The 16376-nt window shown below is 30.6% G+C and overlaps 1 protein-coding gene across 2 annotated transcripts in view; it reads left to right on the top strand.

Moving 5' to 3' along the window:
• LOC118201421 (uncharacterized) overlaps nt 1–16376 on the top strand; it is a 426452-nt gene that overhangs the window by 318992 nt on the left and 91084 nt on the right. For both annotated transcript variants that reach the window (XM_085821882.1, XM_085821883.1), the window contains exon 4: nt 4333–4431. In XM_085821882.1, coding sequence (XP_085678008.1) covers nt 4333–4431 — 99 coding nt within the window. The remainder of the gene's footprint in view (nt 1–4332; nt 4432–16376) is intronic.

Genomic DNA, 16376 nt, shown 5'->3' with positions numbered 1-16376 from the left:
GATGAACTGCTTTAGTATTTAGTACTGAATTACTTTCCATTACTATGGTTAGTTATCTTATTAGCAAACATTGCAAAACTACATATTTCAAAGGAAACTTAAATTTGATTATTACAGTGCAAAAATAGTCTTTTGTATGAATATGTAAATATTTATTATGTTATCGGGCTGTGTGAGGCCGATAGTAGAGTTCTTGAGTAGCCTACATAAAGGCGTTACAGGGAAATGGAATTTTAAAGTGCCAAGTTAAAGTTGTTATTTTAGAGAATTTGGTGTGTTCATTATTGAATCTATTTCATTCGTGATTTGTAACTTATATATATTTGTTTAAGATATTAATTAGTAATGTGTCAGTTCAATTTTTTGTACTATGCTGAACTGCTTTAGTATTTAGTACTGAATCATTTTCCTTTGGTCTGACTAGTTATTGTTGCAAATATTGAAAAATTGGGTATTTCAGAGAAAATGTAAATTTGATTATTACAGTACAGAAATAGTCTTTTGTGTGAATATGTAAATATTTATTATGTTATCGGGCTTTGTGAGGACGCTAGTTCTTGAGTAGGCTAGATGAAGACGTTATTGTGAATTGAATTTTTAACGTGCTGGGTTAAAGTTACTGTTAGTATCGCGAAATTGGTATAAAATTATTCAATCCATTGCATTAGTTATTTGTTTTCTTATATTTTCTTAAATAATATTTTTTATTACTTAGTAGTGTGTGATTCCTCTTTTCGTACTGTGCCGAACTATTTTAGTATTCAGTACTGAATCGTTTTCTATTAGTATCATTTATTAGTATGAGTAGGTATTGTTGCAAATATTGATAAAAATCCCTATTTCAGGGAAAATGTAAATTTGATTTTTTCAATGCACCGGAGAAGAAACTGCATTAGGAGGGTCCGCACGGGTTTTTAATTATGTAACTTTTGGTATGCATGTCGGGCCACCAGCGGCTAAGAGGTAAAATCTGAACACTAGCAGTTCGGTCGGGGATTAGAATCAAGCGAATTAGTGGGCTGCATGGGTGTTTCCGTCGTTTCGCTCATGCGCAACTTGCATATGAACCGATTACTCTTAGAAAGTCCTCAGCGATTTCTCCTCTTAGGCAGGTGCTTTGTCATAAGTAAAGAAACTAAACCATTTGTTATATAAATTTCTTTTATAACAAAAATGTCACATAAATAATTTCTAATTATAAAATGGATTTTACATTTTATCTCAAACCCTACATATTTCTATGTTTATTCAAAGAATTAAAATTTGTTAGAGAAACTTAAAGGAAGATGGGTGAGGGCGGCAGTTTTAAGTTTTTGCCCCGCCTAGGAAAAATGCTAAATCCGGCACTGCCTTATATATTCTCCCTTTTGAAGGGCGACTGGGAATTACAAGTTCCAATCGCCAAATCATGGTTGTTCGTAAAATATCGTTCACCACTTTTTAGTTCCGTCATCACTTGTACAGTCCTTTAGAATTTTTTCTAAAGTCAGGAAACTGAAGACATCTGCAGTGCCTTTGCCGTGATTTAAACTTCGGACCTCCCGAATATAGGTAGAGCGTGCTTCCATTTACACAGCGAAGGCATGAGGAAAGGAAGGAGAAAATGCCTTATATAAGTTTTGTAGATTGAAGGAATGAAACCGTACGTAGACTGTGAAAAAGCAATTATCTACAATTTTCCTAAAAAAATGCTTTGTGAGTTCCCTCATTTAAAAAAAAACTGTTACATCATACCAAACATCAGTTAAACCATAAAATTAAATTAAAAGAAATAATATTTTGATAAATAAATAAACCATATAATAAGAAAAATATGCATGTAATATAGATACAAATAACAAAATTTAAAAGGGAATGAACACATTGGAAAACGTAAAGGTTAGTGACGATCTCAGGTTAACCGTTAGAGATTCAATAGTGAGAAATATAAGTGTTAGAGTGTTAGAGAAGGTGAAAATAATCTTCTATTTTATTGCTAATTTTATACATGAAATCACTGCGTATGTAGTTTCTATGTCTATCTGGTCCAATATAGAAAACGATTTATGTTGTGCTGTATCTCATCGGAAAGGTTTGAAGAAAGATATCAGTATGCTTGGCTGTTAAATCTGCTATATTTTTCTCTTTTCCAAGCTGTTCGTCGCAGGCAATAGACATTTCGCGCAAAAATTACTTTAAACTCGTATGTTGCATTATAATAAGTCAGATTTTTATGTAATATGGGATGATTATCCCATAAAACAAATGTTGAAATGTATTTTCGCACTTCACCTTTCTTCAAAAGCAAAATTCGTCATCGAAAAATGTTATACTAATATCGGCCTTTCGTAAAAGCAAAGTTTTGTAAAACAAGACACGGCTTAGATTTAAAAGACGAACAGCGATATTTGTCCTTTTCCTGCAAAATAAATTTATTAATATGTGTGAAATATGGGTGTAGAATAGTAGAAGATAAAGAAGAATATATCCGTAGTACGGGTAAAATATAGTACAGCTTTTACGCATTTTCGTTTATTTTCAGTAACTCTAAAGTTTGTTCTTTATAATTCCCATTCGTAATACGATGGCTAGACGTCCTTTAAAATATTTTGAGAATGCTTTAATGCTATATATTATTAAATCTTTAGAATCGTCAAAGTATCTTAACCTTAATAGAAAAATCTTGCCCAATTTTGCACAGTATCTTATTTTTCTAATTTTTTGAAATATACAAAGTATCCAATATTAAAACGAAATGCATTTCTTTTTTAATTCAGAAACTTAATCTGCATCTCCAGTAAACTTATTCATTGATATATTATACCTAGACACTTAAGATCGTTTATATCATTGAATTCTTTTCCAAGTATATTGATTTTCTTGCTTCAGTTGCTACCTATTCCCAAGATCTTTAATTTCCTTTCTAATCTGACAAATACTTTTACAAACCAGCAAACATCGTAAAAAAGCATTAATAAAAGGAAAAGGAGTGCAATTAGTAAATACTTCTTTCAAAGCGTCGTTGAAACGAAAGCAATAATTGTATCAAATTCGAAGAAATAAATAGCGTTTTTTTTTCCTCCCTCGTCAAAAGGAAAACAAAGTTTAATTTCTCTTTCCACTGATCTTCCTAAAATGATTTTTTTTCAATCTTGAAAGTAATTCCTCAGCTGAAGCATTTGCGCCAGGTGCACAAATACTCTACGGGGATAAATTTACAGATCTGATATAATGTACAAATAGATTAGCTACACGTTCATGGCCCATCGACTCCATTTTACTCATTAAATATTATTCCGGGAAAGGGCATTATTTATTGTATAATCCTTAAAGAGCGTTTATTTTGATTAATATTTTTAACACATCGGATATCATTAATATTAGAGATGCTCTTAAATAAAATTTTGATTGTTTGTGTATTACTATATTCCTCAACAACTATGTGCAAATTAGTTTTCACTATATATAATTTTTAAATAACTGTTTATACTATGTAGTAAGGTTATTTAAAATTATATTTAGACTATGTAGTTTAGACTATGTAGTACGGTTGCTCAATGACCTGATAGTCAATGGCCAGGTATATTTGATAAATAAATACTGTGTAGTACGGCCCAATAAAATTTCCATGCGACTGACTGCAGTTTTGTTTAAATTATACTACTATGTTATATAAATGTTGCAACTCACAAATTACTGAAAGCAGCTCCTCCACTTGGCCATGTATCAAAAGTGGATTTTTGATCCGCTAGCTTAAGCTTCGGATTAGTAGACTACAATTCCTTGATTCGACTCTAGTCATTGAAGTCGGAGTTTCAGACCTCAATCTCGACACTTGGCATTTTGAATTTCAGTCAAAATATGAATATAAAGCAAGCACATACATATTCTTGCCATTAATTGCGTTAAGGAAGAAGAAATACGTTATTACGTATTTAATAATTATTAGTAAAGAATAAGTAAAGAAGAAATATATTTTTCCGTAAAAATGAAAGCTTTTCATGCAATTGTTCTTTTCCTCTAGGGGAGGAAAGGGAGAGAACAGGTACGTATTAAATGCTAACTGGAAAAAAAGGATGTTAAACCCTTTTGTATACAATAATTCAGAATAAAAGATTTTCAATATACGAAAAAGAAGTTTAACCTTAACATTTCAACGAAGTTCAATTTATTCAGAACTGTTCACAGGACTAATTTTAATAATTAATGTCTTCAACAAAGACTCTTTGTTGAATGTAAAGTTTTCTCTTTTCATGAAGACAGTCACGAAAAGGAATTTATATTTTTAAAAGATTTTGCAGATGTATACAAAATAACAGTCACGAAATGAGTTATTTTTATTTCTCCTTTCAGTATGGCATGACGCCCCTTCTTATGGCGGCATGGTTTGGTTACAAAGAGGCCGTCCAATTATTGGTTAAACATGGAGCCAACTGCAGAGCTGTCAACAGGGTAAGTAATTTCTTTGTTGCAACATGTGCAATAACATATATATTTTTAAACAGTGTGTATGGGACAACAGGTACTTTGAAAGCTAAAGTCCAGCATTTTTAAAAAAAGGAAATTCCATATATGACTGACTGCTTAATGTTTTGCAAAATAATCACATCATAAAAAACAGCTAATAAACCCTCTCAATCGAACTTCGTTAAATGAAATCTGACTAAACGGAAAGGTAGAGAGAATAAAACGGAACAGCGAACTAGAAAATAATTATCTTATATGTATACAGATATTAACATTTTATGAAAAACATTTTAAATTCCTCATGAAATATAACGAGATAAAACTATATAAATAAATATAACTTCTGCATTATTATAACCCCTCTCAATCGAACTTCGGTTAAATGAAATCTGACTAAACGGAAAGGTAGAGAGAATAACACTGATCCAGCGAACCAGAAAATAATCATCTTATATGTATATAAAAGCAAGGAGAGGAAAACCCGGAACACTGTTGATGCGTAGTTATCCTATATTGAAGAGGAAGTAATCTGATTGCGTCGTAAGCTAATGTGTTGACTTCGTAAAAAAAACTTGGCAGTCGAGGCGATTTTAATTCCATTTTTATTTCCAATTGACATTATGTGGCCACAGATCACTTTGGCACCCTAGTCGTGCCTGTTCAACAACATTTACATCATTGATATTATTGCAATAGGAAGCAGCATAGCGAAATTTCGTCTAAGCACAGCACAGACAGAAGCTAAAGTGCATAGTTATGCAGATCGAAGCACGCGAAGAGAAAAGTTTTGTTTTAAAAATGGTAGTTTCAGTTCCCAGTTCTTACGTCATCAGCGCTGCGCAGGCCATGCAAAAAAGAAAGAAAAGGAAAGATCTAGAAATGATACAATGCAGAGAAGGTATTACGATTTTTAGAATAGAGAGGGAGAATTAATGTTCTACCGTTAGTTTAAATTATAATTTTGATTTACATATTTTTTATCTTATATATCCCCCCCCCTTCAAAGAGAAAAGGCTTGGCAACAAAAAAGCCTTTTTAGAAGAAAGCATTACAGAATTAGCGAAATAAGGGAAATGCAACAGTTGGAAAAAGTCATAAAATTTTGACATAAATAATTTTTTTTAATACAAAAATCTTATAGATATCATTTTTAACAATAAATTTAAATTGAAATTTCTATTGAAAATTTAAAGTTTTCAAGTTCATCGTAAACAATGTCCTAATTTTTCTCTCTAAAATCTTTGCTTAAATATTAATCATAATAGTCCTTAGCTTGAAAGTCTTTCATCAAATTGATGTTGCCAATATAAAAACAAAATTTTCTTTTACAGATTCATGAAATTTGAATTAATTATTTGTAAAATAATTCACATTTTCTTACTTGTAAAGTAATGTAAAATGCAATAAAACTTGGTAAGTAACAAAATTCAGTACAATAACAATATAGTAAACTTTGACAAAAATGGGTAAATCCTCTACAATGCAAATCAGTGTGACAACTTGCTGATGGCTGTGGGATGCTTAAATACAATTACACATAGAAGTATATATTAAAATTTTATGAAAAGCATTTTAAATTCATCATGAAATATAACCGAGAGATAAAACTATATAAATAAAATTATAATACAGCTGTAATAACTTTTTAATTAAGTGATGAAATCCAATCTAAAAAAATTCTTAGCCTTAAGCATTTATTTTATAATTCTTATAGTAGTAGAAGAAATAAACAAATTGCTGAAAAATAACGATTGCTTTAAACACGCTAAAAAGTAATAAAAAGAAGATATATTTTTGTATTAAACAATAATATATATATATATATACTATTGCAAACTGAAACTAAGAAATGTTAATAATTAAGATACCTGTGTTAAAACTATTAAAAACTTACAATAAACTTAAAAGAAGTTTAAAATTTATAATGGTATGTATTAAAGTCGTGCATTTAAAACAAGAACAATAAATACATAATATGTATATATAGAGAGCCATTATAATTAATACAAAATATACGAAGAATACTTCTTGTATCATACACCCACACATGCATAGCAGCAGAAACGATCAATGCAACGCTTGCTATCTTCAAAAATGTAAAATGTCTTAAACAGACCTCCTGCTTAGTGCGATAAATTTATTTATATCATGTTACTGAAATTCTTGGCCACCTAAATAAAAAGTAATATCAGATACTACTTCAAGTCTGTTCTTCATTAAACTTCTTCAGGGTATCTACATTTATAGGCATATATAAGCCCGTACGTTATTGTATAGTTTGACTAATAGCAAACCGCTATTTATTTTATTTTTATTTTAATTTTAGCTTTACTCGGAGTTGCATTTACATTTTTTTACACCTTAATGTGTTGTTTTTTGCGGACGCGTCGAAAAATTGGAACAGAGAATTGAAGCTCCAAAAGATATTTTGGGACAATTCATATTATTTTTAAAAAATTTTTCGTCACACCAGAGCTTCAATTGTCTGTTTCAGCGAAACGCATAATGGTTCGACGTCCAACTAAATTTTCCTTGAAAAGCCAGGTTGGAAGTCTAATTAGGCTAATTTACTATTTCCCGCTTTCTAATTTTTATAATTTTTGTAATTTTATGTTTTTCATATGTTTTAATTTTGTTTTAACGTGTTCCGTCGATCAGTTTTATATGTGTTAACTTTTCACTTATCACATCGATAGGTTTTTACTGTAATTTTTGCCATTCACATGTTTCCAACGAATGATTTTAACAGTTTTTTATATTCTGCTTTTTATTTCGCGTGTAGGCTAATTTTTCACCCTTCAATGTTATTATTTTAAAAAATACTGCGTTGAACTATTTCTTGAACCAAAAGGTTACCACAGCTCCTGGTAACATTTTGGCGAGCTCACTACAATATTTCTTCCTATTATTTCATTATTTTTGCAGCATATTGCGCAAAAAATTTTTAAGACCAAATAGGTCTTACAGCACAATACTTATCAGCTTTTCAATTTCAATTTTATATGCATATATATATATATGAACAACGAAATCTTTGTCCAAGAAATGAATTTCAGATATATACATTCATTGCTGGATTGAGGACATTTAATTCGATTTCACGGAAAACGTTTCCTGAAAGTAAATGTATTTCAAAAAATTCAAGCATAAAAAATTTCAATTAGCAAAGTATTTTTTAAAGCATTCGAAGTAAATTGTTTTATCCTTTATAGTTGCCAGACTTCTGAGACAAAAACCTTCACAAAATCTTTTTAAGACAGCTCTAGTTCACATGTAAAATCTATTATTTAGTTACCTTCGAAGTAATAGTCATCGTAATGTGCATAATTGTCCCAGTGGATGTATGAAAGCAATAGTAGGATAGTCTTCCTTATATCTGTCACGGAGTGACGTTGCATCGTTTTGTACAGTTTAAATTTTCGCAGAAATCTGACCCTATAAAACTGTGGTGATAAGAAAGAACAGTGGGATCAAAAAGTGTGAAATCTGACAAATAATATTGTTTGGTCATGACAGGGATATCTTTTTAATTAGAGACACCCAAACGTCTTTGCTCAAATGCCTTCCTCTCAAAACCGGTATTATGTCCAACTGTCCATATATGATTTAATTCCGTTTGAACTAAAACACGAATCTTGTTACCTCGGATAATGTTGCCTAATACGTGTATTTTGGAAAGCGCACACTAACACCTCTAACAACAAAATTCAGTTATTTCAAGTTTCAATTTCGGGACAAGACGTTTCTTCAGATATCTCGGACAGAGAATTATTATTTAATTATTTCAGTCAAAAAAATTATTCCATCATGATAATAATGATTAGCATGTTAAAATTAAATCAGATTAAATTTAAATTTAACTATAATAATATTTTGGTTATTGCTTTTCTAGCAGGCACGCATCAAATCCAACAGTAAACCTTATTCATATCTTAGAATAGTACTTCGAATGCAAGGCCAAAATTTGCATGCATTTTAGAGATGTATTTAGAACTCTGTTAAAAGTAAATATTTTGAATTTTATTTTACATTGTAAAAAAACCATTATTACCTAAAGTTATATACGCAAGATTAATCCATTTTGATATTTATAAAACCTAGTCTGACTATGAAAAACCATGAAACTCGGTAAAAATATGTTATCCAAACTGAATAACAGAGATTTATTGCAGATGAATGGGAGCAAGTAAATAGGCAAGAAATAGCTTTTTTAATAAAAAAGGATTCCTTTATCCAAATTAGTTCTTGCTAATTAGTACTCAGAATGTTTCTATTTATTTTATTCCCAGCTAACTGGAAACTAGAAACGTTCTGTCTAACTTCTAGGGCGAAAACAATTAACAAAGTATCTTCCTTTCGGAATATAAAACGAATGCAAAGGTGGTAATTACAAGATAATTTTTGTCAGGCTGTGGAAGGTTTCTTTTCAGTAATGTATATGAAAGCATTAAACATTGTCTGGTAATTAAGTCCTTTATGAAAGAATTCATAATGCCTGCAAAGCATTTTGATACATGTTTGCAATTTCTAGTGAGGCTGTATATACTTTCACCGAAAGGTGATCTCCCAAGTTTGAGAAAAAGACAGCTTCTTTCGAGTATGACAGTAAACAATATTTCAGGATGGGCGTACTCACCGTATAAATATGCATAAAGGTGAAGGAGTATGTAACGAAACTGGAATCTGACTATTTCGATATTAAAAAGCCATTTATATCAGGTTGGGAGAAAATCTTTTATACGAAAAGATAGGCATATCGAAAATATGCGTCAGATGCTTACCTCAAATATTGACATCGGAAATAAACAAAACTTAAATTGCTGTTCTTGAGATTTGCTCTCTACGATAAACATCGATGAAGACTTTTTACTCCGGTTAATGGTAACAGGTGAAAGGTAGATTCTCCAATGTGAGTTGGAAATGAAGCAAGAATACACAGTGTGGGAGCACAGAGGATCTCTTTAACAACAGAGTTTTAAAATACATTATAAGGTCTGCTGGGAAGATTTCGGCCATTGTTTTTTGGAATGAAGAAGGGTAGTTCTTCATTGATTGTTTGCCAGATAACACTGCTATAACCAAGTATTTATTACAACAACTTGAGGATTGAAATTCAACAAGCCGCAAAAGAAAACTTTTATCGCAAACTCTACCAGTGTTGCTTTTGCATGAAAATGCGTGTATTCACAAAACTAAATTTTCCCAGAATATCTCATCATTGTGAATTATAATTTCGCCTTTACCCATCATTTTCACAAAACCTAATCTCAAATGACCTACTTCTTCCTCCGTCCTACCCCGAGGAAAAAAAAAGTCTCTTTAATGTTTCATGTTCCAGTAACCATGATGTAAAGACGAATGGAAATAGTTTCAGCGTGTGAAAATAAATACTTTTCTGCTCCAATTTGACACCTAAATTTTTGAGGTTCTAAATGCATTGCAATACAAAATATGAGTCATACAGAAATATGAGTAAATAATTTTGGACAGGTATCTCGTGAAAGACTATTATGCTTAAGATTTATTAAATTGTCCTTAAAATTTACGAATTACGAATGAAGACGCAAGACTTCAGTCTTATTATGAATCTTATTTGTGTTAGCTCAAACACTCTTAAAACATCATGAAATGTAATCTTTTACTTATACTTGATGAGTATGTTTAATTATTAATTAAAATGTTATTTTAAAAGCGGAATTAGAATTCTCTAATCAGAATGTAATTGCATATTTAAATGGCAAAAAATGTAACTAAATCATTTTATTGTAAAAAAAAATCTAATGTGTACACCACATGACTTCCTTGTATTGGAATATTAAATTGGAATATTAAATTATACGCATTTTTTTCTTGCATTTCATTTAAACTTATTGGATTGAATTAAATCTACTTCGTCGACAGCGCATAAACCACAACAGAATAAATGCATTCTTTAAAATTCACTCTAGTATTTGTTTACCATAGCTACACTCTGGCGCTAGATTCACTTAACCGTATTAATAATTATATAACAGTTAACTTATATAATAATTATATAACGGAAACTAAGTTAACTCTTATATAATCCAATAATTATATAACAGTTAACATATATATTTCGTTCATATTATAACTCATAATGCGTAAAATTTATATCATTTAAAGAATAGAATTATCTAATCGTTGCCACATGTTCTATTCAAATACTATAATAAAGCTAGAACGATGTGTAAAAGAAATTAAGCAAACAAAACAAAAAAGAAACAGTTTTTCACAGACGATTGAGTATTTCTCATTTAATTAATTCAGTTCTCACTTCGCGAGAAGGCAAAAATACATAAGAACTCAAAATATATATATTAAAAATTACAAAGTAAATCTCAAACACTTATTTCCTCGAAAAAATTCCAGAAAGGATTAAGCATTATTTAATTCGCAATAATAAATGAATGCGTTATCTTTGTTGTTGCGAAGCTAAGTTTCTGTAGATTGGCAAATCCACTAGTTTCCTGTTTCAAATGTAAACAACAATGGCCGAAATTAAAAACAGCCTTAGCGGCAATTAAACAACTTTAAAATTGCTGATAATTCTAAAAATATTGCACACAGATTTATTAAAGGCATAAAATCCTTAACCGGAAGATAAAAATAACATAATTCAATCATTTTTAAAGCAAAAAATGTACAATTTACCAACATATAAGAGCAAAGAAACTGAGATCATTGAGCCGGGTAACAGAGTGGATATATATATATAAATATATTTATATACATCTGGTGCGGCCGATTGCAACCAAAATACGAGTTGCACATCTACATGTTATAGCAGTCCTATATACAAAATTGCAACGTTCTGAGGCTACTCGTTTTTGAGTTATGCAAGATACGTACGTACATACGTTCGTACAGACGCCACGAAAAATTCTCTTCAGAATTAATTTTAAAGCAGTTTTATAATTTTTTGGAGGAAAAGAGTATTTTATTATGTCCTTACGTACACATATCACGCAAAAATATCGTTAAATTGCATTCGATAGCGGTCAAAATCGATATTTTCGTTGAAATATTCTGCCTGAAACTTTTCGCGATTACAATACTTCCTTTTTACTTCGTACAAGGAAGTAAAAATGGTTGAAAGCAAAAAATCCGCGAATTGCAGTAAGGAATTTTTTTCAAAGGAAAAAAGGGTGGAGCAAACAATTTCATTGCGTTTAAACTAAGTTGAAAAAATTGCTTATTTTCGAATTACGTTTTTGGTTAGCTGATTAATTAAATAATTTTTTTTCTTTTGAGAATTAATTTTTAAATAATTAATTGGATTTCAAAGAATGTCCGCCATTCGTGTTTTTTAGCAGAGAAATATTTATTTCGTGAGGTTATTTAATCTGCTCTAAAAACAATGCTGGTTTCAAAGAATCTTCATCAAACAGTACATGAAATAAAAAAAAACCCTTCAATTTTTTTTTCTGATCCCTTTAAATTCATTACAAATTGTAAAGAAACAGGTAATTAAATCATATTCTGAGCTATATGCAAAATACAGAAAAGGTTTTTAGCTTTATTTAATTGCAATAATATAACATTCAAACTATATGCCAAATGAAGCCAAAACCAAAACTCCTTTATTTTTCATATATTCCCGGAATTTTATGAATTTTTTAATTAGCTGTTTCGGCAGATGTCTGAGGTGTTGATTTTCAAGCCATTCGATACTGAGAGAGAAATTGGTTTTCCAGTCTCAGGGAGAAAATATATTACATTAAAATGCAACGTACTTTAGTCATAACTTCAAGAATATTTTGAATCTAAATTTTTTTTCATTATTAGTGCTATGGTACACATATTTATCATTCGCTGAAGTTACTATGAGAAGAATTCTTATCACTACCTGGAAAGAGCGGTTTTGCATCTGAAATTTCCTTTAAACCACTCTCCATTAAAAAAAGTACTGCTGTTGATATTGATCTCTGAAATCGCGTATCACACCAAATAAAATTTAGTCTTTCAAAGTTTTCAAATCTTGGTCTTTCAAAGTTTTTAAAGAAGGATTTGTATAGAAAATAAAAATTATGTCCTAATTTCTATATTGGGTTGAGTTAGACTAATAAAACTCATGCCCCAGGAGGTGAAGTGGTTTGGTTCAAGTTATGATGGTAATAATTGAATGTTCATCATGAATCAGAATTAGTTTAAAATAAAGCGATAGGCATAGTTTTTAGAATGTGCAACTTTAAATTTTACTAAGTGCAAGGATAAATAATAGAAACCTGCCACTAAGCCTGATCAAAGTAGAAACTTCCGGCTGTATCTCAAATAACCCTTATTTTGTAATTTCGGTACATTAGGAGATTAAATTTAGAAGACTGAAACCTCCTTTTAAGGGGACTCATACACCTTAAACCCCTCATGATCTTCGAATATGTGACTGTTGCAAGAATTGGGATATTTTATTTATTTTAATAGCAATTACTTCCAACTTTTTACAGCTTATTACGTAATATAGCTGCTTTGGAAACTAGTAACCAGAAAGTTTGTGTTGCCACAAATATTTTTGTAATGTAATCTTCTTTGTGACAAAATATTTCGCCGTGTTTCCACCTTGCGCGCATGATATTTTAAAAATGGCTAATGGTACATACTTGAAATTTGATGAAATTCTTTATATGGGCACTATTTCTAACTGAACCAACAATCTGATGAATATTTAAATATTGAAAAATTTTATGGACGAAAACATTAACATTTTTTTTAATAAAATACATTTTATAAACTCAACTCAAAATCAAATAAAAATTTAACATGAAATTTTTCGAATTTTAGGTTCACAGTAGTTTCCAAATGTTATAAAAGCTATATATTAAATATGGAATTAAATTATGAAACAGAATGTTTTTAAACTGTGTGCGCAAGTTGGAAACATGACGAAAAATGTTGTCACAAAGCGGATTAAATTATACAAATATTTGTGGCAACACAAACTTTCTGATTACTATTTCAGAAAGCAGCTATATTATGTAGTCAGCTGTAAAAAGGTGGTAGTAATTGCTTGTAAAATAAATAAGTTATCCCAATTCTTGCAACAGTCACCTATCGAACATCTTATGGGTCTTAAGGTGTATGAGTCCCCTTAATCTATTTAGCAAGCTTAATAACTCATTCATTCGGGGTTAGGTCTTAAAATACGAGATGTCAGGATCTGATGATATAATCTCACAATTTGGTAATAAAGCAATATTTTAATCTTTCAGTCTAGCTGTTGTTTTCTTTCTAGCCCTTCAGACGGATATTTAAGTTCGCTTATGCCGAATAAAAAAAGTGTTGCTTATTTTGCTTATTAATTGATTAAGAAACGGCACTTTGGAGTTCTCTATCTGAGATTTGTATCTATATAAATAAGGAAAAAATCAGGAACCTTGCTCAATCTAAACTCTAAATTTCGACAGACAGAATGTCTAGAATTTCTCAAAGCTTAGTATAATTTAGCAATGCTGAATGCTAAACTACGGTTAACTAGCCATCTTTATGTATGCTAGTAAATACATATCTTTCTACCTCAGCTACTTTCTTAGTGCCTAGTAATACAAAGGAAAGATTGCTTATGTAATTTGAAATCAAGTAGGATAGGCTAAAAGGTATTTTTCCCACTTCCCTAGCGTGCCTTTGTAGTGTAACGGTAGCACGCTGAGGTTCGTGCTTCGATTCCCAGCGAAGGCGTTTGCTATTTTTCATCTTTTCTGCTTCCAATTAACCTAATGACTCTACAAGGCTAGAATCGAACTTGATGGGAACTGATTAGTAATTTAATTACTATTGTAGTTTCTTACAGTGAGAAATGATTACGTTTAGCGACTTTACCAGAAAGTATTAATTATATTCATTTATTAACTTTATGGTTTCGAACACCAATTTAAAATGCTAGTTAAATTTTAGAAGCATTCTTTTCATACTCCATCAGGTTTCATCTGGGGCAACGTAGTAAGCGTAAAATCTTCTTCTCAATACAAGTAATTTATTTAGTCATCTGCCACTGTACCAAATATTTTAGGGTACCAGTGTAAGTATCATTAATGTGGCTTCTGTTTCTTATTACTCTAGTTCGATGACAGAGTTTTAAAATTCTTGTTTGAAACCTTCAAAAGTAATGTTTATATCTTCCCTATTGCACAATATACAAATAAGTATTTCAAAAAAATCTTTATACATTTAAGGAAATTCTTTGGATAAATTAAATCAAATAACCTTCGCTGAAAACTAACTCCACGAAATTAATTAAATGCTGACGCACCATCAAGCAAGATTAATTCAAGAATGCAGGCTTTGTGCTTCATTCAGTTTAATTACATTTTGCAAATTACTTACGACGTCTATCGTGTACTTGCCTGGCGTAAAACATGTTGTGAAGAAAGAAGCCATTTGTTGAAGACATGGTTAAGTCCTTTCGTTAATGATCTGTTTAAAATTTTACTGCATGTTCGAAGTAATCAAACGAAGGTGAAAGGTTCTTAATTTTTTCCTCAGTTTGCGAAATACCGCTAAATTTCCAATCTTTCGTGTCTTGGCAAAGTTCATTTAATCCGAACACGGATTCAAAATGTTCAAGAATATTTTCTAATTAATTGCTTGCAGATCAGTAATAAATTCCAATGACAATTACGGAGTTGTGCGCATTTCTCGAAAACAATTAATAGTATAGCTAGAGTTAATAATATTACTTGCATTTGATTGTAGGATTTATTGTATTTTCCCATGATTCAGTCATGCAACTTAAGGAATAAACTGCATCATTGTTTAAACCTTATTTAGTAGTTGGGTTTTTACATCTAATGTGCGATATTGTTTCGAAGAATTTTAAAGATTTGATTTTTCCTTTTGGATATCTTATTTATTCTCTGATCCCCTGCTATTTTATTGCTCAAAAATAGTAAGAAATGTAGCTTTGCCGTTGCTAATATACCATCTTATTCATGGAGTTTGTGGTTTAGTACTTGGGGTCTAGCGAAAAGTTTACAGAAAAGTGAATTCATATAACATTTTAAACAATAACCCTTATGAAACATTTGTCTCATTTGTGCATTGATTGATATTGTAATGAAACTTATTCATATATTAATAAATGAAATTTTCATTCAATATTAATTAATGGGTTCTGAGCTATTTCTGATAACATACCTTTTTTCAGACAATTGCTAAACAAGTTCGTTTTCGTAAACAAATGAGAACTGCGTATTTTGATTCAGCTTATAATAGTTTCAAAGTGATCGCTGAATGGATCTGACCGAAAAGCAACCAACCCAGGGAGTATCATCGTTCACATTCTAAAAGTTAAGGATTTCAAAAGAGTTACTTCAGCATTTTAAGTTATAATGTCCATTTTTTAGGATGTACAGGATACGATTTGTATAGAATTTCTGTCTCTCAAAATGAAATACAATTAAGGCTTAAAATCTTACAACCCTGCAACCAACACTTAGACAGAACCAAGCTGCAAGCTCATAACAACAGTGCTAGGCAGCATGTAATCAGCAAAAGCTGGCATTAATAGCAGGCAAGAAAAATTCTCCACCCTCTTTACAACCCAGATTCGGCACGAACCCATATTTGGTTGCTCCCAAAATGGAAAGAAATCTTGTTTTGCGCAAGTTGTTGTAATGCAATGTTTTTAATATTTGGCATAACATTGCTTATCTTAATTCTCAAATTACCTCGTTCAAAAATATACATCCTGTTTCTTGTTATCCAAAGTAAAGTACTTAACGTAAGCCTGCTTCCAATAGGTAAGAAAAGAAAAAAGTGAATAATGTTGGTTCGGTTACTACTTTTATTTTGAGAATTTCTTCTCGGATGATTTTTAAATTCCAAAACTTAGCATACCTATGTGTTTTGAATAACACATGCCTTTGTATGATATATCTTTCAATAAACAATTAATTATCAATTTATTAATATATACT

The sequence above is a fragment of the Stegodyphus dumicola genome, chromosome 8 (genome assembly GCF_044657685.1).
Source record: "Stegodyphus dumicola isolate Sdum_Otavi_A_Nest chromosome 8, ASM4465768v1".
NCBI classification, from domain to species: domain Eukaryota; kingdom Metazoa; phylum Arthropoda; class Arachnida; order Araneae; family Eresidae; genus Stegodyphus; species Stegodyphus dumicola.
The sequence above is the reverse complement of the archived record's forward strand: the minus strand, read 5'-3'. Positions and strand labels throughout refer to the sequence as shown.